The 20,559-nt window shown below is 40.6% G+C and overlaps 1 protein-coding gene across 9 annotated transcripts in view; it reads left to right on the top strand.

Annotated features, from left to right (window-relative positions):
• The window catches only part of INPP4B (inositol polyphosphate-4-phosphatase type II B), a 476,089-nt gene that overhangs the window by 296,453 nt on the left and 159,077 nt on the right, over positions 1 to 20,559 (top strand). For all 9 annotated transcript variants that reach the window (XM_048847033.2, XM_048847031.2, XM_048847032.2 and 6 more), the window contains 3 exons: positions 8,776 to 8,887; positions 11,197 to 11,269; positions 18,364 to 18,511. In XM_048847033.2, the coding sequence (XP_048702990.2) occupies positions 8,776 to 8,887; positions 11,197 to 11,269; positions 18,364 to 18,511 (333 nt within the window). The remainder of the gene's footprint in view (positions 1 to 8,775; positions 8,888 to 11,196; positions 11,270 to 18,363; positions 18,512 to 20,559) is intronic.

Below are 20,559 nucleotides of genomic sequence, written 5' to 3'. Positions count from 1 at the left end.
ATGAGGTCCAAGGGCTGATGGAAGGGTACGTTATGCCTTTCTGAACCATGTCTGCAATGGCTTATAGTGCTGCTTCCCTTTGTGCCTGTTTAAGGGGTCAGTTTACCTCAGTATCAATCTTTTGATGGACCAGTGCAGCACAACCTATATCTTTGTTGGATTGGATGTACAACCTGATTCCTAACCAGAAGGTGTCTGAGTGTTCTGCTATTCCCTATTTAAATGTAAGTCGACCTACGCTGTGCAACTCCGGCTACGTCAATAACGTAGCTGGAGTCGACATACCTTAGGTCCAGTTACCGCGAGGTCTACACTGCAGGGGGTTGACGGGAGAAACTCTCTCATCGACTTACCTTACTCTTCTCCTCGGGGGTAGAGTAGGTGTCGACTGGAGAGCGATCTGCTGTCGATTTGGTGGGTCTTCACTAGACCCACTAAATCGACCACCGGTAAATCAGTCTCAGAGCTTCGATCCCAACTGTAGTGTAGATGTAAACATAATGTTGCCTTCTCCTCTACTAGTGGGAACAGTACCCAGACTTCAAATTTTCCATGATAGTCTAGTCATAGTATTGATACCTTGTCATGTTCCCCAGGAAGCTCTGCTGATGGTTGTATGGTAGCAGTTGGGTTTACGGTGTAGTTAAATGTTAATTCGTTTATTGATGTTCTTGGATTTCAATGTTGCTTTGTCCTTCTGGGTTATATTTTTTCCCTTGACATTCAACCAGGACAAAGGCAAAAAAAAAATTTCCCAAAGAGGAGATAAAAATCAGCTATTTTCTGACATATGAAGTGAAATTGAAAGGCTGGGGTTCAGGGTGCTCAAGGATGAAGAAAGCATTGAATCTGAGCAACATTTAACATATTTAATGAAAGAAAAGGAATTTGTGTGTGTAACTTCTGGAACTAGTAATTAGTACAGAAAGCAATGTATTTGAACTATTGTTGCCCTTTCATGAGCAATTTGAGTCTGTGCTCAACTAGCTAAGTTTTACTTAGTCTGCGTTCTGAAATTATTTCCTGGCTGCTTCTTGTCATGATCGGCCACAGGAGGCAGATGGACAGCAGCTTGGCTTTAAACACTAGGCAGGACTCCAGAAGAGCTAAGAATAACTTGTTTTGATAAAAAAAACAACGTAACCTTATAGTGAAGCAGTGACAGGAGTGAATACATTTAACTCTAAAAAGTGTCATTTGTTTATCCTCTATTTTAACATCTTATTTATCAGTGAAACAGTTTGAAAACAGAAAGCTGATTGTCATGTGAAGCACAAAGCCCATGTCAAACAAAGACGACAATGTTCATAATGACAATAATTAATACATTTGTCATAAGAAAATGAGCTCCTGTCTTTCAAAATGCATTACTTTGGTGGGAAAAGAATTTGTGTTGAACTAAGTATTAGTCTGCACTACTTGCCTTGAGATTGGAACAACTGAAAGTCAGACATTTTCCTTTTCAGGCAATTGCTCATTTCTCATTTACAAGGCTATGCAAATACACAGTCTGCTTCTCTTTTGCTTTGTGTTCATAAGCCATTTTTATTAGTGAAGTTACGGCCAATTTTTCTTGATGATTGGGAACCAATCATTGGGAACCAATCATCAGTTCTGAGTTTTCATATTCAAAATATTTATTAATCAATAAAGCTGAAGAGGAGCAAAATGGATTGAAGTTTTCAATCCTTCAAGAGATAGTAAAATCTTAATATACTTTTCTTGGTTGGCATCTCCTATGTATATAACACCATCATACTGTGTTACATTAAAAGCACAGAAGAGCAATTGTTTTAAAACCTTATTTGACTTGTTTTCAAATAATCCTCAAAGATCTCTTGGAGAGCACCCAATAGTTAAATAGGCAACACCATGTCTGCTAGCAATGATAGATGTATTCCTTCAGATTAAAAAGGGACACTGTGGTTAACTCAGGTTTATAGTACTTTATGAAGAGTACGAATTAAAGCAGTATGTATGGGGAAATACACGTTATTCAGGGAATCTGAACATATTCATTGCATTGGGGGCCTCATTTTCTCTATTCTGCTGTGGTTATATGCTGATGTAATTTCAAAAGTCTTGCTACATTTTTTTGGCCTGTCTAGCACTCTGTAGTGCCCTAGCTGAGATATAGTTTTCGGGACCAAAATGTAATTTAAAATCCAACTCCAAAAGTTATGGGAACAAATTCACTGCCCTGACAGCACAAATGAGGAGAAACTCCCTAGCAGGTGTACTGTCAGCATAGCTGGTTCCCCTGCTGCCCCATCCTGCCGCAATAGCACACTGTGTTCTGGTTATTACTAGCTGGCACTCTGACCTACTGTCGAGCCAAGGGTGGCATGAGCAGAGAATTAGGGTATGTCGACACGTACCGGGGATCAATGCTGGGCCGATCGATGCACCGGGGGTTGAAATTTTTTGCAGCCCTGAGCAATGTAGTTAAGCTGACCTGACTTCGTAGTGTAGCCCAGCACTGGGTCTATCTGGATATCTGCAGCTGATGAATCACAGAATTCACAAGTTCAGTGACCTTCATCCTAAGTGAATGTTGAAGCTTTCAGAATGCTTTGCTCCAGAATATTTGAGTGAAAAGTCTGACAATATCACAAAATAGAAAGAGCACGCATTCTGATATTTTCACATTTTTTTGTGAATATTTCTATAGCTAAAGGCCTCTGGCACCACTCAGAGGGAAGTGGTGCTGGTTCTCATTAAGGTCTGGTCTGCACGAGAAAAATTATACCAGTATAGCTATATTGGTTTGGGATGTGGGTTATTTTTTTTTAAATCAGTATAGCTTTTTTGGCTTCCCAAACTGGTTTTGCTGCTTAACCATACTGGTATCATTAAAACAGCAACCTCTCTTAGATAAGTCCAAAGTGACAGTTCTTTGTGAATGAGCGGTTGAAGACAAGCCCCAGCCTTGTGGTAAGGAACACTGTTAGGCATTACCTGTTAAAAGAGACAAAGATCTCACCATAACTTACACAAGAATTGGGGTGTTAATGCGGTCTTTGCAAAATTTAAAGTCAAGTAATCACATATAGTCTATTAAAATTGCTGCTTTTTCTTTTTTTTTTAATCTATCTATCTATATCTATCTATATATATATACACACACACACACACAAATACACACACACACACACACTTGAATGCACCTTTTTTTTACTTCTGTTTCTGTCTCCTTGTTTAGGACTGCTGTGTGCTGTTATATAGTTAACATTTTTCATCCCAGAGGGAGCTAGACGTGAAGGGATTCTTTATGTCTATTCTTTTTTGGACCCTCATTTTGTAAAGTTTCATTCTACAACATGACAGGCACAGTACACATGCAAGTTATTTAGTTGCTCACGATTTTGAAAGATGACCATTGATTTTGCATACCTTGGGTGCTCGATATAACACAGCCTAAAAGGGCCTGAATATCAGAGGATGGATACTCGGCACTTTAAGGCCCCCTTAAGGTGTCTCAATCTGGACACCCTAAAACTGAGGCAACCCAAATCACTAGTCATTTCTGAAAATCCTTGGTTATTTATCATTCTCTGTTATGGTGGTTGTCTGTAAAATTATAACTTTTTTTACCAGGGATGTAACCGGGCGACAACTCACTGATGCAGCGCCTCCTGCTGGTCATCCAGGGAATTAGTTCTTCCAGCTTCCGGAGCGCCCTCTGCAGGCTGGTGTCCCACTTGCTACTGGGCCAAGTCCCTCCTGGACCCCTGGTGTCCCCTTTCACGCCGGGGTGCTGCCACCTGCCATACCCCCACAGATCTGGGTCTCCCCTCCCTGGGGGACCCCCCCCACCCTCTATCCCCACCTCGCCTCAGTCTTTGGCCACTGCCCGTCATCAACTAGCCCCCATTCCCTGGGGCAGACTTCAATGTAAGTGCCACTCATCACCGGCAAGGGGGGTTTGGACCTGCTGCCTCTGCCTACCTGTGGGCTGCCCCCTGCAACCTCAGTACCCTTTTTGGCCTTACATTAGGCCTGCAGCCTGGGGGGTTTCCAGGCTGGAGCTCCCCAGCTCCTCTGACCTTCGCCCTGCCCTGCCCTGCCCTGCCTTAGGTACCCAGGTACGCTACCCAGCAGCCAGGCCCTTCTTCCTCTAAAGGCAGAGAGAGTGTGTCTCTGCTTCTGGCCCACTGCCCTTTTATAAGGGCCAGCTGGGCCCTGATTGCACTGGATATAGCTGTGGCTCCTTTCCCAATCAGCCCAGCTTTTTCCCTGCCACAGCTCTTTCCCAGGGCTGTTTTAAGCCCTTCAGGGCCTGAGTGGGGTAACCACCCCGCTACAAGGGGGTTACAGAGATTACATGTAAATTCTGTGTTTCAATTTGAATAAGTATACAGAAGTGCAGATGCTTATCAATATATACCCTTGTTTCTTACATAGCCCAACTTCCAAATATCTCTCAGATGTCCAGCATTTCTTGTGAGATCTACATTACATCCTGGTTTTAGCTAGGCCACAATACCAAGATTTTGTCAAGACCAGAATTTAATAGTGTGATGTTACATGGTAAGAGTCTGATGTAGCATGTGTTACATGGTAAGAGTCTGATGTAGACAAGACCTTTAGCACATTCTGAGCTGGTTTCTTTCTCCTTGTCTCCGCTAGACTTTTACAAGTGTTAGTTAGCACATGCTGACATCATGTCTTTAAATCCTAGTCTAACCAGGCCCATAAGAATAACTCTTCTTGAGTTATGCCACCAGACAGGAAACATTAAAGACATATCCAAAGCTTTCCTTTCTGCCCCCAAAGTGAAAACACTCATCCATGCGCTGATTATTTCCCATCTTGATTTACCGCCCCCCCCTTTTCCCCCTCATCTCTGGAGTCCCTGACACATCTGTCATTTCACTTGTCCATCCAAAGGCAGACACTAAACTTATCTTTTTTGCCCTTTGATCAGACCACTTTGTCCTCTGCCTCCACTCACATCCCATGCTCCCCAACATGGATTTTAAACTTCTTGTTACCTATGTTCAAGGCAAGTGTCCATCTCTGATCTCATCTCATACAACTTGCCTTTATGTCCCCTCCACTTAGCCAGGATTGTCAGTCTCTAAATCTTGTTCATCTCCTTCTTCCATTCCCGTTTCTGTGCCTTTTTCCCATAAGCATGGAATGCATTCCCCATTCTGGTTTGCTAGACCTTCACTCTCTTTAGAGGAGTGTTTGCATGTGTGTGTGCATGCATGAAACTCAGATTATTCCTGTAGGTTTCTGGTGCATCTCATCTTCTATGTTTTTGTCATTTGGATTGTAAGCGGTTTATGGCAGGAGTACTTGTGGCACCTTATAGACTAACAAATTTATTTGAGCATAAGCTTTCATGGGCTAAAACCCACTTCATCGGATGCATGCAGTGGAAAATACAGTAGGAAGATATATATACACACACAGAGACAACATGAAAAAACGGGTGATTAGGCTTGAATAAAGATTGGGAGTGGATGCGTCATTACACAAAGTAAAACTATTTCCCCATGTTTATCCCCCCCCTCCACTGTTATTCAGACCTTCTTGTCAACTGTTGGAAATGGGCCATCCTAATTATCACGACAGAAGGTTTTTTTCTCCTGCTGATAATAGCTCACCTTAATTGATCACTTTCATTATAGTCTGTATGGCAACACCCATTTTTTCATGTTCTCTGTGTATATATATATCTTCCTACTATATTTTCAACCGCATGCATCTGATGAAGTGGGTTTTAACCCATAAAAGCTTATGCTCAAATAAATGTGTTAGTCTCTAAGGTGCCACAAGTACTCCTCATTCTTTATCGTCTTTTACCAGTTGCACCTGACATGATACAGAAGTTTTAAAGGGTATATTTGACCTGGCTACAGCAGTTTGTATTGCATACTCTCTTTCTCCTCATAGATTGATTTATCTATTCAGTACTGGAGCTTGGTCTACCTGTGCCAATTGTGACACAAGAAAGAGAAAAGAGATGAAAAATTAGGTCAAAGCTGTAGTCTGTAGTCATTCAAAGGACAGAGTGAACTGCCATGAATCCATTAAACTAGCGTTACCTTTTGTTTTTTAAAAGGACACTAGCAAATTATTTTTCATAAATTTTAAAATTGTTTACGTATTGTTGATAAATACCCATGGCAACCTGAAATCCTGATTCTTTACTACTAATTTCCACCCCGTTGCATGCTTATTGGTCAGTTAATGTAGGGTTGTTTGTGTGTTGTTTTGTATTATTGTTTGGTGCACTTGGTTTGTAGCAAACAAAACCCATACATAACACACAAAAGCTTTATATAAAATTTTACAAAGCTTATGTAAGAAAAAATTGTATTTCTGTATTGTCAGAGTATATACATTTAAATGTCTTCAATTTTAGAGAACAGTGGCTAGTACCACTAAGTAAACATTTATCTTAAACCACAGAGGTCACTACATTTTAAGAATGTATTGTTGGAACAGGAAAATATCCCAAATAACTATGGTGAACACGGCCATGATCATGCAAAGACCTACACGGTGCTTAACTTTCCACACTCTGAGTAGGCCCATTGACTTATTTTGTGACTCTTCATAGTGTATAAAATTAAGAACACATGTGAGAACAGCACGAAGTCCCACTGAAGTCAGTGAGGCTCTGCACAGGTGCAAGGAAAAGCTCATAGGGTTCTCATTGCAGGATCAGGGCCCATATTACCTTGGGGAAGTCACTTAATCTCCCTGTCCGTTTCCCCAGTAAAATGTCAAAAATAATACTTATTTCCTACTTCCTATGTGAGGACTGATTAATTAGTTTTTGTAAGGAACCATAAAAACGTTGATGTTGATGAGGAGGAGGCATAGTGTTTTCTCTGAGTATTCTCCCAAGAATATGGTATAGTTTATAAATAAATAAATTAAATAAAAAAGTGGAACTATGTTTCCTAACGTTACTCAGCTTCTGAAAGTTATTCGCTCCTAACATGCCAACCATATAGCCCTTTCTCCAGTGCCTTCCTGTTTCTTATCATACCATAACGGATTCAAGCTCCTCATTTTCATCTGTATGGTCATAGAGCTCCATGTCTGTCATGGAGGTTGCGGAAGTCACGGATTCCGTGACTTTTTGAGACTTCTGCAGCGGCCAGTTTGGCTGACCCCAGGGTTTCCCAAGCAGCTGGCTCAGGGGGAAGCTGCTCAGGTGGCCCCCTGGCCGCTGCTGGAGCGGCTTGGGGCCAGCCACACTGGCTGCTGCTCGAGTGGTTCCCGGGCAGCCGGCCCTGGGGACTGCACGGGCAGCAGTCCCCGGGTTGGCCAGAACAGCTGCTGGTCTGGTGGCTTTTGGCAGCTGGTGCCACTAGCACACCACCCCCACTCCCTGCAGCAGCTCCCTGGGGCCCCTCTCCCACCCCCACACCACCACCACCGCAGCAGCAGCTGCCCCAAGGTTTAGTCAGGGGTATTTCTAGTAAAAGTCATGGACAGGTCATGGGTCATGAATTTTGTTTATTGTCCATGATCTGTCCATGACTTTTACTAAAAATACCCCTGACTAAATCGTAGCCTTCATATTGCCTTCAAATACATCTGTGCAGTCGTTTCCGTCCCTCATTCCCTCTACTCTTCCCAATCTGCTCATCTGACTATGGAACTCCCAGTCTCTCTTTTAACTGCTTGCAATTTTATGCCTCTTATCATGCTGCCTCCTACACCTGGAATAGTCTTCAACTTTTCATCCTCCAAGTTCCTTTCCTCTCCTTAAAACCCAGCTCCGTCCTCTGTTCTTCTCACCATTCATAATCCCCCAAACCTCCCTCTCCTAGTCCTGTTTTGCAGTCAGTGGGAGTTGAAGAGACACCCTGCACCTTACATGCTACAGATGACGTTTATCCCACCATAAATGTAGAGATCCAAATTTGAACTTTATATCTTTGACTCATTGGCAACAAACTCAGGAATACAGGAATGTTTCTTCCCTGCTTATTTGTGTGGTAGATTAGAAATATCTTCCCAGTAGCTGAGGAATGGTATTGGTCCTTAGTTAGCTATAGAGAGGAGTGCCAAAAAGTGTTCAAACTTGCTTCACTATTTTGGTTTAGCAGCAGGTTTAGTGATACACATTGTATATCCTTTCCTGACAGATAGTGTTATAAACCAAAGTAATTGAAGTGTGCAGTAAATTGGCAGATTATAAAATGGGGCATTGGCACAGTGTGTAATGGAGTTTTCTTAGTAGTACCCTAGGCCAGGTCTGCATTACAAACTCACATTGGCATAACTGCAGAAAAATCCATGCCCCCGAGCAATGTAGTTATACTGACCTAATCCCTGGTGTAGACAGCGTTATGTCAATGGGAGATCTTCTCCCATTGACATAGCTACTGCTTCTTGTGGAGGTGGATTAATTACACTAGTCATAAGAAAGTAGCATCTTTAAAGCTACTAAAGTGCTATGGTGGCGTGCAGAACTGCTGTAGCTTTTTAAATGTAGTCAGAAGAATATTTAGAACATTCATAGTATTTGTGGAAGAGTTCCATCTTCTTTTAGGGAGCACTTGCCCATCTAGAGTTTTAACTAATATATTCAAAGTTCTCCTTGTTATAAGCAGTGTTGGACAAATATATTCCTGTCCTATTGTTACCATTTACTTTATGGTAGTAGAAAATGAGTTTAATACAAATGAAAGCGGCTACAAAATGAATGGAAGAGCAAATGTATACTGACATAAATATTTGTATTGAAGTGACGAGAGGCTGCTGAAGAATAAACTTTTTAATTTTAATTATTTTTGGTTTCAGGACTCCTGATGGTGGAAAGACAGTTGGTACCATAGACGTCAGCCTTGTGAAGATGGGGGAGATAGAGGAGGGGGAAGTAGACCACATCATAACAGATGTGCAGGGACAAAAGGTATGAAATCAGTCAGCTCATTGAACAAATTAAATTAGAATGATCAGTGGTGCCAGATGCCTATATTACTAATACCACACTGGGGTTTAAGTTCTCATTATTCAAAAAAGCTAAATGAGAAATCAGCGCTGGAATGAAGTACAATATGTTTGCTCAGCTCTCTGTATTCAAAATACATTGGCATAGAGCTGTGCCAAGTGATACTCTTTATTCTCAAACTTTCCCCCTCTGTTTTGTTAGAACAAAGGCATTCATTTAAGCCTCAATCAACCATAATTAACCACTACTTGAGAGCTGTCAGAATGTAGTATGAGGCACTAATGTTGTGAAAGGTCAGAACTTGGGTTTGGCTTTATTAATAAGCACAAAATACATAAGATGAATTATAAGCCAAGCTGCCTTCCCAGGCTATTCCTCTCTTGATGCAGCTCAGCCCTCCAATCTAGATTCCTCTCCTGTGAGAGGACCACTCCCCTCGTCCCCAAGCCCTGTTATTTAGCAGAGGCAGTTAATGAGCTATAGCTACCATAGTGAGTCTGCAGGAATTAATTAATTAAATCTCCTTGCTGTGTTCCAATACTTGTTGATGGGGTGGGTTGAGAGAAGAACACAGCAAACTTGTTACAGCCATAGTTTCAGTGGTCTTTGAATGCATTTGTTAATGTGTGTAAATTGGTATTTTCATGTGTAAATTAAGAGAGACACAGTTACCCAATTTCGTGTTTGTGAGCGCAAACAGGTGAGAGTTCAATTCCAGAGACAACTTTTGAGGAAGTCACACTACTTCCTCATCAGTATATTGAAATACCCCCAACCAATTAGTTTTGAACTGGGTATACTATTCAGTATGCTGAAAGTCTGCACATTCAGGCAGAAGGAAACTGGTAGCCAACCCCAGATCTGGGATGTTGATTGGTACAAAACAGACCACCTCCAAAGGGCAACATCTCCCCCTTCCTTACAAACCCTTTCACAGTACACTCACAACCCTCCTATGACCAGATATTTACTCGAGGATCTGGCTGTTAATACCATTCAGAATTCAGAGTAGGGTGAGGAATTACTAGTATTAGTAGAGATTTCTGTCCTGATGCTAGTAAGCCCTGAACATTTTACTAAGTGCAAGGTCAGCCCAAAATAGAGGGGGGAAATACTAAAAGTCACCTTGAACAAGAATTTATTATACTAATCACTGATTCCTTGGCTGCAGACCGTCTCCTGCCAGTGTAACCCATGTGGTTCTGCTGTGCAGAAGGACAGAATTCCTTGCATGGTACAGAGCTTTGATTCATAGGGGTTCCCCTTGCACTAGAGAGCATGGGGGGCAGATAGGGCCAAGGCTGGGAAGGCTATGGAAGAGGCACAGATGAGAGCAGAATATCTGCTGCTATATAAATCTGTTTTTCCTCTCTCACACCTCCCTGTGGAAAGGGGGCATGGCAGCAGCCACCAGAGGCTGTGGCTGCCTTACTGTTGCAGTAGAAGCTAAAAAGTACTTTGTCAGCCTTTCCAAAACATGAAGGAAAGATTCCTTCTATCTTATTCTGCACTAAACAGAATGATGCAAAGCATAGCTATATGCTTTGTCTGTCTGTATGTTGTTTAGGATTTAGACCTAAAAGAAATACAAGAACACAACAGAAGTTGGTGTGCTGCCTTTGAAAGGAGAAAAAAAAAACAGCTGACAATATTTAAAAATACAGCTTTCTTAAAACATTAGAGCTCAGAATTATACATGAGTGTGAAGCCAGAAGAGGAACCATTAAAAATGGTTTAGAAGATTATGTAAAAGTAAGTAGTGCTAAGAGATGAAATCATCAAGTGAGGAAAGAGGACAGTAAAAAAAAAAAAATTCCCGCCCTTTCCGCCCAACCCTCATTTAAAATAGCTTTTGTACTAAATAATACTGCCTGTCTGCTGTGATTTTGAGAGCAACTCTTGAAAGAAATTCCTTTGAAATTATATAACTTGTCAAAAATTGTTTTATACTCTGCTATTGTCCTGTTGGAAAGTTCTGTCTACAGCATTTTGGGACAATCCTTCGTGTTTTGCTGTCTTCTGTACAGAGACTCCAGTGTTACGACCTATTATTAAATATTACAACTGAGTTGTACAGGGAAAAAGAAAATTAGTAATTAAAAATAAAATTGCTGTACAAAACAGGTAGGGTTGGAAATATAGCTTATCACAAATATTTTGCCCAAAGCCATTCATATTTAGCTGTTTTAGCTGTTTCTTTGCAGCAACTTCTGAAAAATTCCATTTTTGGTTATGTTTCCTTTCAAAGTGTTACATCTTTTCTTTTGTAGTGTGCATTGGTGTGTGAATGTACAGCACCTGAAGGCATAAGTGGTAAAGACAGCGTACCTCTATTAAATGCAGGTATGTGTTATAACATCAACAATTCTTTAAATAATTAGGTTATCTTTTTTAGTGCGAGAACTTAGGGTAAACCACCGAAATCTCATGCATACAAGGATTTTGAACAGAGCACTTTTAAAATGTTGTGCCCCATTTAATGTTCATTTGAAGTTTAACATTTGCATCTATATAAGCACCAGCCAATGAATGTTTAATAAAAGCAAACTACAAAAGATGTTCAAAGGGCATTTTAGCAGTTCAAACAACAAGATGTTTTTAATTCTTTTATGTATATATTGTAATGCATTTTGAGTAGATTTCTATTTGATTCCAAGACAAAGTGCTGCTATACAATAACACCAGTTTTGAAGAGTTTCAGAACTACTAGAGATTTAAAGTGTTTTCCTGAAATCCCTGCTTCTGGAAGCTTTCTTCACTCGCTGGAGTAGAGTCCAGTTGACTACTTGAAGGATTTGCAGAAACTGGCCCTGAAAAGTAAGACTTAGTGGTTCTCTGCTGAATTACTCTCACATTTGGAGCCCAATCCAATGCCTATTGAAGTCAGTGGAAAGACTCCAGTTGACTTCAGGTTTCAGAGTATCAGCCGTGTTAGTCTGTATCCGCAAAAAGAAAAGGAGGACTTGTGGCACCTTAGAGACTAACAAATTTATTTGTGCATAAGCTTTCGTGAGTTTCAGCTCACTTCATCAACTGACTTCAGTGAGCATTGGATGAGGCCCACCGTTTTTTGCAACGTATGGTGTTGTGTTAATGACTATAAAGTAGTTATAATTGCACACACATTATTTGACTCCTGAGTACACCTCTCCCACTGTTTATACAATGTTATCTGAGATTGTCTTGAAAGTTCTGTGATTTTAAAAGGAAGGGGCTGCTGGCAGGGCATTCTGAGTTCAGAAACTGCTCCGGAGCTCACTTCAGACTTTGGTTTGAAGTGTCTGTATGCTCAGCCCATTTCGCTCTCTTTCTCATTATACCAAGAGAGATTACATGATGCAGTGGAGTGCTCTAAAAGTGTTATCAGCCTGAATGTAGGAGTTTACATCCCTCAGCAGTAACAAAGCCACAAAAAAAGCTATGCAGGTCACCCTAAACACACCACACCAGCATGTATTCTTTTTGCACCACATACATTACAGATAGAAATATGTTTTTTAAAAACCTGTAAAGCCTTATTTACCATGAGTCCAAGTGCTCAGGTCTCACAGGGCATCATAGAAATCTCTAAAAATGACTTGAAATAACTTTTCCTTATATTTAAAATATCACAATATACTTCTTGTGAACTTTGAAACCATTATGGGAAGCCTCTCTGTAACCGTGTAAAGCTGCTATTTTTAGTTCTGCATGACTCTGAGATACAGGATTTTAAAACTGACATTTTTATGTATAAAAAACCTGTTACAGATCCAGTAAGGAGTCTTGCCCATCCTGGGCCTCTGGTGGTTTTTTTTTTGTTTTGTTTTGTTTTGAGGGGGAGAAACCCACATATTGGGGGAGAATGGAAAATATTTTTCTGGTTGCTTGATTTTTTTTTTTATTTTTTTTTTAATTGAAGCTACTTGGGGGAGATTAGGGGCTGGGAGAGATTCGTAACGTGACCTGAACTTTACCTATGAATCAGAGATGCATGATAAATTAGTTTATCACATGGCTCTATAATTTATTACATAGATATCACCTCGACAAATCTGGGTTTATATGAATCTCTCTCTGTCTCTCTCCCCATATGTATGTTCTCTATATACCTCACGCTTTCTCTCTCTTTCTGTATGTGTAAATGTGTATAACAGTGTCTCTCTTTCTGGTGTATGTATACTACACTGTATATACTTACTCCTTGGGGAATTCTGCACCAAAAAAATTAAAAATTCTGTGCACAATATTTTTAAATTCCGCATATTTTATTTGTCAAAATAACACTCCAGTTTCAGTTACTTTGGTAATTTATTTCAAAATGTATGTCAACAATACAGACAACAACAAAAAAGATTCCCCCAGGAGTACAGAGTTAAAGAAACCCCATACGACGATCCAGTTCCAGCTGGAAGGTGCTATGTGTGGCCCCCCAGAACCCAGACACTCACCCCCTCTCTTCCCACAGCCCAGCCGTGGGGCACTCCCAGAGCCCAGACACCCTCACTCCTCTCCCCTCAGAGCCCAGCTGTGGGGAACCCCCCCCCCCATCACAGACACCTGCAGCCTCCCTCCAGTCAGCTTCTTTACTGTCCCACCAGGGGAAGTGGTGTGGCCCTGCCCTTCCTCACCCTTTGCCAGAGCTGGGTCTCCCAGGCCCTGTCCTGTCCCTGGGCTCATGAGGATCAAGTCAGGCAGCCAGAGCTGCTGGGCGCTCTGCTCACTTTGAGCTGGAGAGCTGGGCTCTGCAGAGTCTAGTGGCCCCTACTGGACACCAGCAGCTCTGCAGCCCCAATTCTGCGGGGAAAAATATGAAATTCTGTGCAGAACATTAATTCTGCGCAAATTCTGCATTGCACAGTGGCACGAAATTCCCCCAGGAGTAATATCCTGTGTGTGTACCTATATATGTGTATTACAGTATCAATTTTTGAGACTCTGTCTTGAGTTGTTTATCATGGCAGGGAAACTATGAAACTTAAAAAAAAAAAGTAGTAGTGGTAGTAGGCATAGTAGGACATTGGCATTCATCTCAAGACTGGATCTTAATACATGAAACTCACAGACCTCAAGTGAGTTGTGAAGCACTTCTTGAGTGATGTGAATGAATGTCATATCTCATAGAGCCTCATTATTATTCCATTTTTATCTCAAGACTTCATTTATACTATTAGAAATTCACTTATCCATTTATAATACTGGAAATTAAAATAATTTTCTCCCATGTTTTTCAAGTAAAGGTGTGAAAGAGGAGAAAAGTAACTGAAATCTAATAAAAATGAACAAAACTGAAGTTATTTTTTTCTGAAATAATATGTATACTTGCTTTTATTCTAGAGAGAAAAATCCACAAATAGCAACAGTATGAGAATTTACAACATGACGGTAGTTTGCTTTGATCTTCAATAGACAGTGAACAGAAGTTCAAACAAGAAATAATGTTCACTTTTTGTTTTTTAAGTTTTATTTGAAGTGGGGGGTGAAGAATAGCATGTGGAGAAGTAAATGATTTCCAAGGAACAGAAAATACTGAGGTCTTTACATTTACAGTGAGAATGTCAGAAAATGCAGGTTGTTAAATACATAGCAGTGATTTCCTGGCTTCCACATGTAGATGCACTTTTAAAAGAGAACTTTTTCCATTTTGCTCAGTGAAATGTTTTGAAAGTTCGTACATAAGCAAGTCTCTCTTTACATAAATTTCACAGTTTTATAAATGTAGGGAGTTTTGGATTGGGCAAACCTTTACTCCGTATGTTAGAAAAGCTAAATGCATTGCTGTCAAGGCCAAACGTTCAAAAGTCATGAGGCACACCCCCTCAAAATCATGAGACTGTCTTAAAAATAATGAGATTTAAACAATAATAAATTTGGGGTGCTTTTAATTTGTCTTCTGGCTTTCAGCCTTTAAAGTTTTCTAAGCTTTTCTCCCTAACCATGAGGTCTAGAAACTTAAAAAAACAAAGCAACCAAAAAAAAAAAAGAGCAAGATTGTTACATAATCACCTAACTCCAAGAGCTGGGGCTTTAAGAAAAATTCCAAATATCTGAAAATTCTCAAAGAAATCACAAGAGTTGACAAAGCTGCAAATAAGACTACTTGACTCCTGTATTGAGCAAAGGTTTGCAAGATATGATCCAGAGTTTTCAATTGAAATGCTTCTCTTGAGCTTGCGGACAGGGCCGTCCCTGTTTTTGGTGCCCTATGCAGCCCCCCCCCCAGGGTGGGGGGGTATGGGGCCCCAGGCCTCCATGGGGAGGAGTGGCAGGGGCTGGCCCCAGGCCTCCATGAGGGACGGGGGCTGGCCACTTCCTGTGGGAAGTGGAGTGACCTGACACCAGCCTGCTCTGCTTCCCTGGCTCCCAGGCTTGGGGAGAGGGGTAACCGCCCCCCAGCACTCGCCGGCGGCGCGGCTGGGAACCAGGGAAGCGGAGCAGGCTGGGGCCAGGTCGCTCCACTTACCATGCGGTGAGTGCAGGGTCGGGCCTGGCTGCAATCTTCAGGGGAGTGGGGGCGGGGAAGGGACGGGGCTGGGGCAGAGCAGGGGTGTGGGCCTGGGGAAGAGCCAGACCAGGGGTTGGAGCAACAGGTGACCCAAATTTCCTGGTGCCCTACGCAGCTGCGTGCTTTGCATATAGGGAAGGATGGCCCTGCTTGCGGATAGCAGTTTTGGCCATTTGTCAGCACTGGAGACACTTCTAGGATGACAATACAACAGCAACAATTGTTCACTAGTTTTTGTGTTGCCTATACTCTGGTTAAATGCAAAAAGAAAAACTCTAGAGCCAAATTTTCAAGGTGGCCCTTTTATAAAGTTTTTTGGCATTATTGCACATACAGATTCCTGTGTTTGCAAACACAAACAGTATTTGTATGCACAGATATAGCAGTTAAGTGTGCATTGTGTTTGCACAGGCAAATGTGAGTTATTACATGTTGTGAGTGCAAATTTACAGGTTCTTTCTTGAAAATGTTTCAAATATTCAAAAAGTTACACAGGGATGGGATGCCCCATAAAGCTAAATATGGTATAGAGCTTTTCATGCCTAGTTTAGCATCTGAAATGTACTCATAGTGAACAGATTCCTACATTACAGTAAGCACTAGAGTTGACAAACATGTTGGCAGCTTTCTGCTCATTGGCAAAAAACAGAATCAGCCACACATATGAACTATCCTTTCAAGTCTGAAGCTTGTCACTCCATGTCTTGGTTAAGGAACATTGGGATATCTTACACTGCTGTGTAGTGCCAGTTCTATGGATTAAGACAGGACTTCAGTGCTGTCAATAAAACATCTTTCATGAACTTAAAGTCACAACAAAAGAGAAAAAATAGGAAATGTTTCATTATGTTTGAACCAAGTGATATTTTGAATATATCCTTCTGAATCCCAGACGTCTATCACAGTGGATAAGGCACTAGAAAAGAAATACTTTGTGACCTTGGACAAGTCATTTAACGTCCATGTCTCAGTTTCCTTCACCTGTAAAATGAAAACAATAATGCCTGATCACTTTTGTATAGGTACTTTGAGATCTGTAGACGAAAAATGCTGCTGTTCATCTGTGCTAAACATCATTAAGAATTATTATGTTTGCTTTTAAAAATTATTCTTTGTTAATATTAAATAATTTAGTTTAGAAGTAAATTTCTTATTAATAAAAAAGAGGTTGATACCTTGGAGGTCTTAAGTTTTACATGGAAGAAGAGTAGTTTCATGAAATTTCTTCAAAACCAGAGAAAAAGGGCAGTTCCTGGAAATAAACAAGAGCTGTTTAAAAATGAGCATGAGCAATATTGGTTCTTTATGAAGTGAGTTGTAACTTTGCCTACCAGTAATCATCTCTTTTATGAAAAGAAAAGGAGTACTTGTGGCACCTTAGAGACTAACCAATTTATTTGAGCATGAGCTTTCGTGAGCCACAGCTCACTTCTCACGAAAGCTCATGCTCAAATAAATTGGTTAGTCTCTAAGGTGCCACAAGTACTCCTTTTCTTTTTGCGAATACAGACTAACACGGCTGTTCCTCTGAAACATCTCTTTTATGTAAATCCTCTAGTTTTATTGTTTTTATCTCAGTCCTTTTCTGGAGTGTTTTTTTTTTTAATTTTCATAACAAGTCTGATTTTTTTAAAAGTGCATTTGTGAATCATTGATGGTTTGGCCTTTGTTAATTATAGCTGTGTTATTCATGTTGCATGAATCAGTGTACATAGGCAATAATGGGAGAGAGCACTTCTCACAGTAGTGAGTTGTAATGTAGGTTGCAAGTTCCACTTGTTGATGTGCTTTTAAGAGCAACAGTTTCTTCAAAGTGATCACACGTAATGCATTTCTTTGAACTATACAATAGTGAGTGTCAGGATTGATGAGAGGCTGATCCAACACAGCTTTTACCAGTAATGTGAAAAGATTAGTAACTTGATGGAGAGATATTGTTGGAGGGTTCAGATTGCAGTCTAAAGTCATTCTGAATTAAAAAGCAGCTGATGTGTGTGTGTGTGTGTGTGTTTTAATGACAAACATTTATCTCCCAGTAAGCTTATCTAGGAAGTAAAAGAAAAGGTATCTTTTCTAGGTTTCCCCTGTGTACTTCTTCTGGAGAATCGGTAGAGCACAGGAAAAGGGCTCAAGGGCAGAGATAAGGAGAGCACAGGAATTGCACAGGCTCATTATAGAGCATCATTGTGCAATTTTGATGAAAATATGACTGTGCAGCAGATCTGAGAGAAAAAACATGCTGTTCTTAGGCTTAAAAGTGCAAGGTGCTGAGACCTTGGCACTCCATGACAAAGAATTTAAGCACAAGAGTAATACCTTTTCTGGATTAGGGACAGAGTGCTCAGCGCCTTGCAGGATTGAGCCCAGATTGTTACATACAGTTCTGCAGGGTGCTAGATTGCAGTGACATATCAGGGAGGCATATTTTCCTCTTAAAATGCATATGCAACACCTGTTTGTGTTAATGACCTTTGTGTATGTGTATCTAGGGAAGGATATACCATAATATCTAAATCGTTTTGGGATATGCTGCATCTGCCCTATATGGTTTCAACTGTATGGAAGCCTGAGAGTTCAATAACACACCTTGCAGATGGTTACAGATAATGTTACCAGCTCTTAGCATGAGATTTCACATCAGTTAAGTTGCTTTTTTACTTTTGTCCCATGAATATGTGCTAGAGAGCTTGAGCTTGCATTCTTACTGCAGCGGTAATGATAAATGTACCAGATACCTACTGTACTAGGTAGAATTTAATTATCTACTGCACTGGGTAGTGCAGCCTTCAGTGCTATGCTTTTAATGAATAATACATTTATCTTTGGACTTAAGTTTGGAAATACAGGAGGACAGAGAAATAACGTTACCTTTGTGGACTAAACCATTGTAGTCGCTTCTGAAAGAAACATATAGCCACAATTAAGCAGTGCCATCATTTCTTCTTTTCTACAGTGTTAAAAAACCCAATCTGTAAGTTATATAGATTTCCCACTTCTGACAACAAGTGGCTGCATATCCGAGAACAGATGTCTGAGAGCACTCTTTCTTTCCATGTTCCCAAGGAATTGATCAATCTGCACATAAAGGAGGATATGAGAAGGTAAGGATAACAAAATTACAAAATAAAGACTGTTAATATCTTTTCTTAGGCATTATTTTTTAGTTGAGGTAATATACATGATTGTTGGTGAAGGTAAACTAAAATATTTTATGAAATGAGTAAGGAAATATGATGATCTCATTGGCTGATAATTCATAGCTATGACAGTAATCAACACAATTCGTTTCTCAGAAATTCTAAGAGGCTAGTGACTATAAATTTCTGAGCAGTGAGTTGTGCCAAATACAGTCATGGCTCTGATCTTCTGAGAATCAATGTTTGATTAATAATACAAATATTTTGAATAATTAACATTTTATAATCACAATAACACATGACATGGTGTGAACTGCTCTTTAGAGAGCTTGGCTTTATGCCTAGCAGCATCAGTGGTGCAGATTACTACAACACAAGCAATAAGATGCAACGCAGTTGGAATTAAGTGTAGGAGTAGCGAATATATATATCACTTTCCTATAATTAATTTATATTTGTTAGTTAAAAGTGTGCCAGGTTTCAAATGTTGTGCTTTGTACAATCTTCTTATATTAATGTACCTATCTAATCAAAAAGGACCTCCCAGGAGCATAACAGAAAACACAGTGCAGGGAAATGTGGGCAGGAGCCAAAGGTGGCATTAATCCACTTTTGTGGCACCCAGATTCTTGGCTGCTGTCAGGGCTGAGACAGCTGCCTGTCCGTGGATGCCCATGGGCTGCACTGCTGCACAGAATTTCCATAGATGCCAAAAAGAAAAGGAGTACTTGTGGCACCTTAGAGACTAACCAATTTATTTGAGCATGAGCTTTCGTGAGCTACAGCTCACCTGTGAGCTGTAGCTCACGAAAGCTCATGCTCAAATAAATTGGTTAGTCTCTAAGGTGCCACAAGTACTCCTTTTCTTTTTGCGAATACAGACTAACACGGCTGTTCCTCTGAAACCTGTCATAGATGCCAAGTAACAACACCATAGCCACAATCCATCCTCTTCGCTCCCTAGCATGACTTCAGTGGGGCTTGCAAGGTGGGGGGATCTCGGGCTACATACATAGGTTCTATGCAGCTCCTGCAGTGGAAGAATTTTCACCATGGTCTTTTGGAACTCCACTGCACCCCCTATATGCTACTGGAGCAGCATGTGAGGGCCAGAATCATCCTACAATACCTCCTGAAGTCAATGGCAAAACTCCTCTTGTCAGCAGTGGTGGATCCAGCCCTTAGTCATACTGAAGGTATTCACCCTGGCTTAATCAGGAGATCTTCAACAAACCTGAAACTCAAAAAAAGAGTCCTAGAAAAAGTGGAAACTAGGTCAAATTATGAACATAAATAAAACAACACAAGCTTGTATGGACAAATGAGAAAGGTCAAGGCAAAAAATTAGATTAGACTACCTAAGGACATGAAGAACATTTTATAAATACAAGAGAAGCAAGAGGAAGACCAAGGATAGGATCAACCCATTACACAATAAGGTGGCAAAGACAATAATGGAAAATACAGCAATGAACAAAGTGTTAAATGTCTTTTTTGTTTCAGTTTTCACCAGAAAGGTTAGTAGTGATTGGATGACTAATATAGTGAAACATGAGTGTAACTGGGATAGGATCTGAGGCTAAAAAGGGGAAAAGAACAAGCATTACTTAGACAGGTTTTCAAGTGGATAGGACCACAGAACACTTAAGGAACTGGCTGAAGAGATCTCTGAGCCTTTAGCAATTATTGTTGAGAACTTGGGGAAGACAGGAGAGATCCCAGAGGACTGGAAAAGGTCAAATATAGTACCCATCTATAAAAAAGAGGAATGAGGACAACCAGGGAATTATAGGCAAGTCATCTTAACTTTGATACCCAGAAAAACAGTGGAACAAATAATCAGTACGTAGAAGAAAATTAAGTGATACAGTGGATTTGTCAAGAACAAATCGTGTCAGACCAGCCTAGTATCCTCCTTTGATGTGGTAACAAGTCTTGTAAATAGGGGGGGAAGCAATAGATGTGATATATCTTGACTTTAGTAAAGCTTTTGATATTATCTCACATGATCA

This window comes from Caretta caretta, chromosome 4, assembly GCF_965140235.1.
Source record: "Caretta caretta isolate rCarCar2 chromosome 4, rCarCar1.hap1, whole genome shotgun sequence".
In the NCBI taxonomy this organism is placed as follows: domain Eukaryota; kingdom Metazoa; phylum Chordata; order Testudines; family Cheloniidae; genus Caretta; species Caretta caretta.
Note: the sequence above shows the minus strand (reverse complement) of the source record. Positions and strands in the feature narration are given on the sequence as shown.